The sequence below is a fragment of the Giraffa tippelskirchi genome, chromosome 10 (assembly GCF_054371585.1).
Source record: "Giraffa tippelskirchi isolate mGirTip1 chromosome 10, T2T-mGirTip1v1.2.pri, whole genome shotgun sequence".
NCBI lineage: Eukaryota > Metazoa > Chordata > Mammalia > Artiodactyla > Giraffidae > Giraffa > Giraffa tippelskirchi.
This window is the reverse complement of record NC_137284.1, coordinates 112,450,136-112,461,679: the sequence shown is the minus strand read 5'-3', so window position 1 is coordinate 112,461,679 and position 11,544 is coordinate 112,450,136. Positions and strand designations below refer to the sequence as shown.

General features: G+C 48.3%; 1 protein-coding gene across 1 annotated transcript; it reads right to left on the bottom strand.

The window, feature by feature from the left end:
• Positions 1 to 5,282: 5,282 nt before the first annotated feature.
• Positions 5,283 to 10,512, bottom strand: TRIL (TLR4 interactor with leucine rich repeats). The gene has a single exon (XM_081534885.1). The coding sequence runs from the start codon at positions 9,974 to 9,976 to the stop codon at positions 7,544 to 7,546; it is 2,433 nt and encodes an 810-aa protein (XP_081391011.1). The 5' UTR covers positions 9,977 to 10,512; the 3' UTR covers positions 5,283 to 7,543.
• Between the last annotated feature and the right edge of the window lie 1,032 nt (positions 10,513 to 11,544).

Below are 11,544 nucleotides of genomic sequence, written 5' to 3'. Positions count from 1 at the left end.
CCATACTCAACACATACACCCAAAGCCACAATCATCAACAATAAAACCACACCTATGTGGGTACCATGCAAAAGAGAAAATGCTAAAAATAAAACTACTGTATTATCCAGCTACCCACTTCTGGATATTTATTTATTCAATGAAAACAAAACCCACTAATTTAAAAAGAAAAGTACACCCCTATGTTCATTGCAGCATTATTTACAATAGCCAAAATATGGAAACCACCTACGTGACCATCAACAGATGAATGGATAGAGAAGATGTGATATACATATACTGTGGAATATTACTCGGCCATAGAAAGAAAGGAATCTTGCCATTTTTTTACAACATGGATGGCATTTGAGAATATCATGCTAAGTGAAATAAATCAGACAGAATTCTGAGATACAGAGAACAGACTGATGGGTACCTGAGGGGCAGGGGGTTGGAAGGTGGGTGAAATGGGTGAAGGCAGTCACTTGCATGGTGACACATAGTAACTAGACTTATTGTGGTGACTACTCTATAGTGTATCTTGTATACAAAGATCCAAGTATTAAGTTGTGCACTTGAAACTAATATTATGTACCAATTTTACTTTAAAAAAGATTGCTCAAAGGATAGAAAAGTTAATTTATGGCATTGAGAAAAGGGGTAGTGGGTACAGGAGAAGGATTTAGGAGATCTAACGGATGGTTGATCTTCATTATTCACAGGTCATGTGTTTGTAAGCTCACCTACTCGCCTGAATTTATCTGTAACCCCAGAGTCACTGCTCTGCAGCACTTTCACAGCCACTGGCCAACACACATAGAGTAGTGGGAAATCTGAGTGGCCCTGTGTGTTCCCAGCTGGTGCTGAACAAAACACTGTTTCGCTTTCTTGTTTCGTATCTCATACTCTAAACAAGTGTCCTTTTCACAGTCTATTTAGTGCTACTTTTTTTTTCTTGTTTTTTGCATTTTTATGCTTTTTGTTGGTGATTTTGTGGTTTGAAAGGGCTCCCAAGCATAGTGCAGAAGTGCTGGCTAGTGCCCCTAAGGAAGGCCTGAAAGGCTGTGATGAGTCTTGGAGAGAAAATATATGTGTTAGATACACTTCCTTCAGGCACGGGTTATAGTGCGGTGAGCCATGAGTTCAAGGTTAATGAGTCAATGATATGTACTAAATATGGTATCTTTAAACAGAAGCACACATAAAATAAGGTTATATATTGATGAGCTGATGAAAATGTTGTGGCCAGAGACTCAACAGGAACCTAACCCTGAATTTCCCCTGGGAGCAATAGTTCAGTGTCTGCTAATTTAATGTTTGCTGTGACCTTACACAACATAACTTCTGTGAAAAAGGAGAGCTGACTGTCAGAAGAACACACATCAATCTCACAATGGTAGCTGGAAAAGAAAATCAGGGTCTTTGTCAATAATAACATTTATTAAGGCTGAAAACAAACACTGCAAAATGTGAACTGTTATTGACTGGTGCTATATGGGTGTTTGTTGTGATCCACACAGTCAAAGGCTTTGGCATAGTCAATAGAGCAGAAGTGGATGTTTTTCTGGAACTCTCTTGCTTTTTCGATGATCCAATGGATGTTGGAACCAGAGGATCTCTGGTTCCTCTTTTTCTAAATCCAGCTTGAACATCTGAAAGTTCTCAGTTCACATATTGTTGAAGCCTGGCTTGGAGAATTTTGAGCATTGCTTTGCTAGCGTGTGAGATGAGTGCAATTGTGCAGTAGTTTGAATATTCTTTGGCATTGCCTTTCTTTGGGATTGGAATGAAAACTGATCTTTTCCAGTCCTGTGGCCACTGCTGAGTTTTCCAAATTTGCTGGCATATTGAGTGCAGCACTTTCACAGCATCATCTTTTAGGATTTGAAATAGCTCAGTTGGAATTCCATCACCTCCACTAGCTTTGTTCGTAGTGATGCTTGCTAAGGCCCCCTTGACTTTGGACTCCAGGATATCTGGCTCTAGGTGAGTGATCACACCGTGGTGGTTATCTGGGTCTTTAAGATCTTTTTTTGTATAGTTTCCTAACAAACTGTGGAAAATTCTTAAAGAGACGGGAATACTAGACCACCTCACCTGCCTCCTGAGAAATCTGTATGCAGGTCAAGAAGCAACAGTTAGAACTGGACATGGAACAACAGACTGGTTCCAAATCGGGAAAGGAGTACGTCAAAGCTGTATATTATCACCCTGCTTATTTAACTTATATGCAGCGTACATCATGCGAAATGCCAGGCTGGATGAAGCACAAGCTAGAATCAAGATTGTTGGGAGAAATATCAATAACTTCAGATATGCAGATGACACCACCCTTATGGCAGAAAGTGAAGAGGAATTAAAGAGCCTCTTGATGACAGTGAAAGAGGAGAGTGAAAAAGCTGGCTTAAAACTCAGCATTCAAAAAACTAAGATCATGGCATCCGGTTCCATTACTTCATGGCAAATAGATGGGGAAACAACGGAAGCAGTGAGAGACTTTATTTTTTGGGTTCCAAAAATCACTGCAGATGGTGACTGCAGCCATGAAATTAAACGATGCTTGCTCCTTGGAAGAAGAGCTATGACCAACCTAGACAGCATATTAAAAAGCAGAGACATTACTTTGCCAGCAAAGTCTGTCTATATTCATTGGAAGTACTGATGCTGAAGCTGAAGCTTCAATACTTGGGCCACTTGATGCGAAGAACTGACTCATTGGAAAAGACCCTGATGTTGGGCAAGATTGAAGGCAGGAGGAGAAGGGGATGACAGGATGAGTTGGTTGGATGGCATCACCGACTTATGGACATGAGTTTGAGCAAGCTCTGGGAGTTGGTGATGAACAAAGAAGCCTGGTGTGCTGCAGTCCATTAGGCCCCAAAGAGCCAGACATGACTGAGCAACTGAACTGAACCAATATGGGTATTTGTTATTTTTTGCACTCATTTTCATTTCCTAAAGTAAAAATCCTTAGAAGGACACCACAACTGAGAAAAAAAGGAATAAAAGCGTGATCACCATTAAAACTGTCTACATATTCTAAGAGTTAAGTATACTGCAGGGTAAGCATCAGTTCATCAAAACCTTTAACTTGGAAAAGTGAGTAATTGCTACTTGGCTATAGCTGGTTTTTAACCTAAAACAGTGAAGCTGTCTCAGCATTAACTATGGCACAGGACTAGCATTTATGAAAATTTGGTGAATTTGAAACAAATTTTTATGAAGTTACAGATTCAGGAGATGCTGTTGCTTACAGTGTTAGTGCATGACAATTTGTCTGTCTGATGCTAGTTCACAGCCAAATTACAAAGCCCTGTTTCTGTGCCAAAAGGAATCACAATGCCTGTAGCTTAAAATCTCTCAAACAGATGCAGTGGGATATTTTGGTATTCTGCCCCAAGATAAAGCAGCCAGGTATCAGCAAGCTACATTTTCCCCTAGTTATTTCAGTAGTCAATATAAGTATAACCTCTAAATACCTTTGTTTCCCATGCACAATGAATACTATTTGCCAGATGATTAGGAAGGATAAAGTAACCTTAAATCCCTAAGCAAAAGCACTTGTGAATGCAAAGTATCCTTTTAAGTAAACTAAGTGTAAAATGACACTTGGAGATGCTATCACTAAGTTAATGGGAAGTTGCGGGGCGGGGCACTGTATAAGCAAGACCATTTACAGTCTTAGTTCTGATCTAAAAGATGAATTAATTTATGTCAATAGTTTAATAAACATAGGACATGTTGCTCCAATACTAGTATATTCACTTCTTTTTTAAAGAATGAGAAAATATTTCAAGAGCTATCCTTCCACACTAAATCATAGAAGAGCTTCAACTAACCAAAACAAGGAGAGGGAAGAGTCACTGTAGTATTATTATCTGAATTTTCTGATTGGTTAAGGGCTTAAGCAGATCACCCCATGAAACTTCTAAAATGTATCATATAACTTCTAAATGTGTCATACCCTGCCAATAGGGTCATACTGCTACCAATAATACCAATAATACATCTGTTATGTATTATTGGTACATTGAAGAACTGCTTATTGAAGATCTGCCTTATAACTGGTGTTGTCTAATGCTTTTTACTTATTTATTCCTTAAAATAGCGCTATGAAGTCAGGACCCAGGATCCTCATTTTCACTGCTGTAGAAGCTCAAACACAAAGTGATTAAGTAAACAGAAAGAAAGCAATCCCAGATGACTTAAAATTCTTTCATCACTTCTTAAAATCATTCTGAATTTTAGTGATGCTATAATTCTCTGAGATGGTGAAGATAGGAGGCCTATAAGAATGTTTTGATCCTGGGTCATGGTCTGGAATTTTGAATACATTTGTGGCATTAGAATGCTTCATAGTCACTTATCTCCAAGTGTCAGAAGCAGAGCAGGGAGTGGTTAAGCACAAATACCAGCTAACCCAGTGTCTACTGTAATAGTTTCTTAATATGCAGTAGCTGCCCGTTACTGTACTTCTGGGAATAACCAGGTGTTTGGCAAATTAGTGAAGGTGTTCTGAACACATGCTAATTATTATTTGGCAGCATCACAAAATGATCTGCCTTATGAAAGCAATAATCTTACTGGCTGAGCTGAGGACCCCAACACATTCCAGACTGCATCAATGGCTCTTTAGCTGAACACTCCTAACTCTCAAAAAGTTTTTTTTTTTCTTTAGGAATTTTATTTTTCATGTACTTTTTAATGGCAAAGATGGCCTCTTTGGTCAAGAAAATTTCTTCTTATTTTTGACCATGAGAGTCAAAGATCTTGACTTTTAATTCAGTGTTTTTTAAACAGCTGGAACCTGCTGAGATCCATTATTTTGCTGTCACTGGTGTTTTGACAGCATTTTCACATCATGGAGGACCATCTGCTTCTAAAGCCATCTCATTGTTTCTTCAGAAAGAAAGTCACAAGCATTTCTTAAAAAGAAAGCCCACACTCTGCTTGGAAATGGAAACTAAAAGACAGTGAAAGAGGACAGAAAGACTTTCAGTTTGTTTCATCTTCACTGATGAAAGTGAAAGTGAAGTCGCTCAGTCCTGTCTGACTCTTTGCGACCCCATGGACTGTAGCCTACCAGGCTCCTCCGTCCATGGGATTTTTCCAGGCAAGAATACTAGAGTGGGTTGCCATTTCCTTCTCCAGGAGATCTTCCCCACCCAGGGATCGAACCCAGGTCTCCCGCATTGTAGACAGACGCTTTACCATCTGAGCCACCAGGGAAACTGCTGTATAAAAATTCAGTGTACCATTATGAAAGGCTGTAAAATATTTGGAAACTCCAACAAGAAAACATCTCCATTAGTAAGTGGGTTTATTGACATAACTGAACATAACAATGTATAACATTTATTCATTTCCCACTGAAAGACTTTCCAGTGAAAGTGTTTTTACATGGATTCAGGCATTAACCATTTTCAGTGATTTTTGCAGTTGAAAGGGTAGGTGGTGGGAAGAACCAGAGGTCTGTTTCAGACTTTCAAAGGGACTAACTTTATTACATTGCTGGGTAAAAAAAGCAAGAGCTAAGAAATGCAATTGCTCTCTGAATGAAAAAGCTAGGAGCACAAAAGGTGCAAGATAACCACAAGGTTGCAAATAAGAGCAAACTCCACTTCTCCCAAGGTTCAGAATCTGAAGCAAGCCCTGGCTGCAAACTAGGAATGACAGTCTATTTCCTGTGGTTTATTAAGTTTGGGCCCCACAGATAAGACTGCCAGAAAAGCAGCTGTACTTTAAGTGGTCTGGACATTTACTCATCTGAACATAAACAAAGATCAGTTCATTTAAATCCCTGTGTCCCTACTCAGCTGTTGGGACAAGGCAGGCCTGGTTCAATGGAGACGAAACGGAAAAGGGGTGAAGCGGGGTTGAAGGATCTCTGGAATATGACAGATTCCCTGAGTCTTCAGGACCCTCGAGGGCTTAAGGCCCAAAACAGAAAATTCACTGTTAGCCTTAGCACCTTTGCAGTGGCTTCCCCAGCACCCTGCTGCCAATAATCTGTAACCACGATGAATATAACCATCTTGTCCATCTTCTAAGTGACTGTGTTTTTAGACCACACACAAAATTATTCATGTAAACCAAAGCACTACATTTAGTGATAAACATCTACTTCATAAATATCAAGGAATGAAGGTATCCTAAAGAATTGAAAACAACTGAACAAATAAAGACTAACCCTAAGTTTAAAACAAAAACATTAAAAAAAATACTGCAATTAACTAAAAGGTAAGTTTTAATAACATGGGGAAAAAAAACCACTGGGTAGTGGAGGGATTAATTTGCAAAATATATAATTATTTCACAGTGAGGTTTTAAGTATTCATAACAATCTTCTGGTTTTAGTAGAAACATACAACCACTGATGTACATTTTTTTCACATCCCCCCCACTCTTTCATATAAGACAATAACGTGATCAAACATTACGCTATCAATTGCAAGTCACCTTTTGCTCACTTCCTATCAGGAAATTATCTTGATCAGTTAACTGTGCAGTTCAAGAGAAGTATGGCACAGTCAACTGCGTGTTACTGATAAAAACATGAGAAGTACCACATCACATTTATTCCAACCTGGACAGGTCATCAGAGATGTGGTAAAGTGAACTAGAATGATGGCATTCTCTATGGGGTCATCAGTTATGTACACCTTACATTCTTTTATGGAGTCTGGCATTGAAATTTTCTTTTCCACATGTAAGTTTAAAAATTAAAATTAAAAAAGCCACAGGAGCAACCCCAACAGAGAAGTCTTGCATGCAGCCTCCTCCTGAGAAACTTGGTAATCTTAGTTAACCGGAAGGTCAGCAAATGTTTTCGTGGTGTTAATGTTAAAAGGAAAACAGCTGAACTGCCCCGCTCAACTAAAACGGTCCTTGAGTTTACTGGTCAGTTTGTTAAATGTCAGAGCTCTTCACATTTTTGAAAAAAAAAGTAGCATCTCTAATTATTTAAACATTAAGTTATCCTGAACGTTCTATCAGTCAACAAAAGAGTTCCTCCACGAGTGTGTTAAACTTCACCACCTGTTTACAACATCACCCTTCTTGGCAGAGACCACCAGACCAGTAGAGTCAGTTGCCAAGCTACCTTTGTAATGGTAATACGTTCTTTTTTTCCTTAAATAGAAACAAAACTCCAACAAACAAAAACACATGCATCCAATTCTTTCATGGCCACGTAGGGGGCAACGAGCACCCTTTTCTACCCCAGAGGCCAGACTACTGCATTAAAAAAGTCCATTCTCACAGCTGCACCAACGTAGTAAAGAAGGCTTCCAGTCTCTTGACCTCACCATCCATTTGTCCCTTATTCTTGGTCTTGACCACCAATACCAACCACTTACTTCATGAGCGAGCCTCGGGATTTGGGGGGTGGTGCAGAATTAGCTGCTGTCTTCTTTGGCCCTTCTGGCAAATGCACAAAAGGGAGAAAAGAGAAGGTCTGATAAAAGGAGATCTTCCCCTGAGGTGGGTTGCTGGGGCCCGCGGACAGGCGGCTCCCCAGGGCCAAGGAGATGGTCTCCACACCCCCTGGAGGCCCTGGATCTACCTAGTCGGCAAATCGCTGCAGGAGATGGTCCTCCCGCCGGAGGCTGCCGCCGGCGCCGCCGCCCCCGCTGTCCATGAAGCGGTCGCACGGGAACTCGATGAGGTCCGCTTCGCTGAGCGCGCACACAGTGGTGCGCGGCCGGTGCGACTGGAAGCCAGAGAAGTCGGCGGACACACCAGTGCCCATGGAGCGCAGAGGTCGTCGGGTAGAGTACATGTGGCGAACGTGGACGGGAGCCCCGCCCTTCCGTCTGGCCCGCAGCTTTCTCCGCAGCCAGCGCGACGCCCAGGCTGCTAAGGCCAGGAGCACCAGCAGCGCGTTGACGGCCAGCAGGGCCAAGGTCAGCAGTTGGTAGTCAACGCCGCCCTGGCTCCCAGGCTCCGGCAGGGTGACCAGCCCCGCGCAGTGGTCGCGGGGAGCCACCGGGCAGACCCGACCGCCGAGCACGCCCTCCACGCACACCAGGTAGGGGGTGTCTCCGCGCAGCTCGCGCAGCGTGGCCGAGTCGCTGCGCTCGGGCAGGTAGACGAAGCGGTGGAATTTAGGCTGCTGGCCAAAGCGGTCGAAGAGCAGGCGGAAGCGCGCGCCGCCCAGCGGCCTGGGGCTGCGGTGCTCGCGCACAGCCCAGCGTACCGAGGCGCTGTCGGCGCCCACTGCCTCCACCGTCAGGTTGCACAGGATGAACTTGTTGAAGTCACACGGGTCGGATACCAGCGGCGGCAGGCCGACCCCGCCGTCGGACTGGGCGGCGCTCTCCTGATGCTGCGCCGCCAGGCGTTGCTTCGCCGCGCGCTGCCACGGGTCGCCGGCTGGCGCAGAGGAGAGCGTGGCCGTCGGGGTGAGTTCCGCAGGGGCAGGATCCGACGGAGTCGGACGTGCCAGCTCAGGCTTCTCGAGGAGGTCCAGCGGGTGTGGCGCCGTGCCCGCGATAGCAGCGGCGTTGGAACCTGGCTGCTGGAGTCCCGGGCCCCGCCGACTCAGCCGTAGGGCGCTGCGGTTACCCAAAAGCTCCCTGGCCGCCCCATCCCAGGCCATCCCTGGCAGAAATCGACTCCGCTGCTGTGGCTGTGGCTGCGGTAGCAGCTCCTCCGCGAGGGCACCTGCAGGGGGCGCCACCTCCTCCCCTGGAGCTGTGGGTAGGGGCCGCCGCTTGTTATCAGCAATCGGGGGAACCGAGGACTCTGCATCTGTGCAAGACCCGTTCTGCAGTTGCTGGTCATCCAGGTAATCCAGGTACTTGCCCCGCAGGGCCGGAGGGTGGCGACACTGCACGAAAACGGTGAGGAGCCGGCCCTGTGAGTGCCAGTCGCCCATCCAGCGCTTCAGACCCCTCAGCCGGCAGTCACAGGTCCAGCCATTGCCGTCTAGATCCAGCCGGTAGAGGGCTGGGCTGGCCGCAAAGATGTCCCCGGAGAGGGCGCTGAGCGCGTTGTCGCGCAAGCTGAGCTCGCGCAGCCGGCCCAGGTGGCCAAAGACAGTGGGGTGCAGAGCGGACAGCTCATTGCCGCTCAGGTCCAGCGCCTCCAGGCTATGCAGAGGTTCCAGCAGTGCCACCGGCAGCTGGCTCAGCCGATTGCCCTCCAGGCGCAGTTCGCGTAAGGCCTCTAACCCCCAAAAAGCCTCGGGCGCGAGGTGCGTGAGCTGGTTGCCCCTGAGTGAGAGTAGGCCGAGGCGCGACAGGTGCTGGAAGACGCGCGGCCCGAGGTGCTGCAGGCTGTTGGCCGAGAGGATGAGGGTGGAGAGGGAGCGCAGCGGTGCAAAGGTGGCTGCATGGCGTAGGGAGGGCTGCAGCTCGTTGGCAGAGAGGTTGAGAAAGCGCAGCTTCCCCAGTTGGGCGAAGGCGTTCTTGCCCAGAAAGCGGATCCGGTTGGACTCCAGATGTAGGTAGAGCAAGTTGCCCAAGGGGGCAAAGACGGCGTCCGGCAGCGCCCCCAGGGCGTTCCCGTCCAGTCGCAGCTTGACCAGGCTCTCCAGGCCCTCGAAGGAACCGCGGCTGAGGCGACCGATCTCGTTCCCGTTGGCGTAGAGGATGCGCAGCTTGCGCAGCGGGGCCAGGGTGCCCGGGGCAAGCGCCTGCAAGAGATTGTTGCCCAGGTAGAGCTCCTCCAGCCGCAAGAGCTTCTCGAACGTCTTGGGGTGCAGCGAGCGGATCTGGTTGTACTGCAGGTCCAGCCGTCTGAGCTGCCCCAGGCGGTGGAAGTCGAAGGCCGTGATGTTGGTTATGAAGTTGCCGCCGAGGCTGTAGGTGAACACGTCCTGTGGACTCGGTAGCAAGCTGGTCTTGGGCACCGCGCGGAGCCCTCTGTTGGTGCACAGGAGGTGCTGGGGGTGCTGGCAGTCGCAGCGTTCCGGACACACCGGCTGGGCCCACGGCGGGAGCGCAAGGCAGCCGCACACCACGAGCAGGAAGCGCACGGCGTGGGCAGCCTCCATCGCCGCCCGCCCTGCGTGCTGCGGCCGGATCGTCCTCTTGGCCCGCCGGCACTGTGTCTCCTCTGCATTCCCCTTGGCCTGGCCAGAGTCGCTAAATGGCCTCTTTCGGACTTCGCAGCGCTGTCCAGCCCCTCCTCCGCCCTTTGTCCGGTGGCTGGCCCTGGTCTCTGCAGGCGGGCTTTGCCGGGCCAAGTCAGGCGGCGCAGGGCGCTCTGCGAGCTCCGGGTGCTACTTGTTGCATTTCTGCCGAAAACTGTTTCTTCGGGAGCGCGTCGGTGTGGGAGGGGGAGCGGAGGGAGGGAGCAAGACCTGAGCTTTTTGTTTGCAGCTTGAGTCCGGAGAGCTGGATTCCCTGGCACGGATTCTCCCCGCCGAGCGGATTCCCCAGCTGCAGGCGGGAGCCCTTCCAAGAGCTCCTCCGGGCGCGGCTTGGCTGCTGCGCCCCGGCGGCTTAGCCCCAGCAGCCCGCGCCTCCTCGCTCCTTGTGCGGGAGCGGTAGCGCAACCTCGGTGGAACAGCCCCGGGAGGAGCCGGGGGTGTGCAGGCTGCGTCCGGAAGGGACCCAAGTCTGCGAGTGGAGAGTAAACCGGGCGGAAATTCGTTCTTCCCACACTCTGCCCCCGGGGATGCAGGCGGAGAAAAAGGAGACGACGGAGGGAGGACAGACCCGGGCGGGGCGGGGGGGGGAGGAAAAGCTAAGTGGCTCCGCGTCTGGTCAACGCTAGCCGGGGACGCCAAGTGAGAAAAGTAGGGATTAAAAACAGCTGTACGGGTCGGACACGCCGGACTGGGGGCGGGGATGGATTACCGGGGGAGCAAACGGGATTTGCAGACAGAAACCTTTTTATTTTAGACTAGCACACCAGTCGCTTCGAAGCAGTGGGAGCGCAGCTCGTCTTATTCATTGTTAAGACACTTGCTCTTCCAGGTGGCCCCTTGCAAGAAGTTCGGGCAGCACGGAATCCGCCGGCGATCTCCGGGAAGTTTGGGGAGCACAGGGCTGTCTGCCAAGAGCCGCTGGTGGGCCACTGTCGGAAGTGGCTAGGTTGCGTGTTTGGGTTTTTGACATCCTTGTACTGGTGGCCGACAGTCCAGGAGAGGCACCGCCCACCTTTTAGGGATCTGAACAGAGTAGCTGCTTTGCCTTGCTGTAGGCAAGAACGTGAAGAAACCTCAGAACTGGTTCTACCACCGTGAAAGTGTCACATTTTGGTGATTTAGTCCCATTAATTCTCCTGTAGTCTTAGAGCCCTTGGGGCAAGCCCTGCGTGTGTGTGTGTGTGTGTGTGTGTGTGTGTGTGTGTGTGTGTGTGTGTGTGTGTGTGTGTGTACTAACCTTCACAGACCCTCTGGTTACTCCTACAGCTGGGCCCTCCCCCTTTATGCCTGGGCTTGCAGCAATCTTCAAAGTGTTTTGGCCCCCGGGTTTTTCAGACCTGATTTGGTTGGGGAAGTCTGAACATTTATTATCCATGGGGAGTGGAGTATTTATTAATGGCTCCATTCAGGGCAGCCCCCACTGAGAATGAGAAGGGCAAGGAAGAGCTATTAATTATTGTTTGTTCCTG

Excerpts from the sequence above, each read along its gene's own strand:
- TRIL (XM_081534885.1), bottom strand. The coding sequence starts at position 9,976 with ATGGAGGCTGCCCACGCCGTGCGCTTCCTGCTCGTGGTGTGCGGCTGC.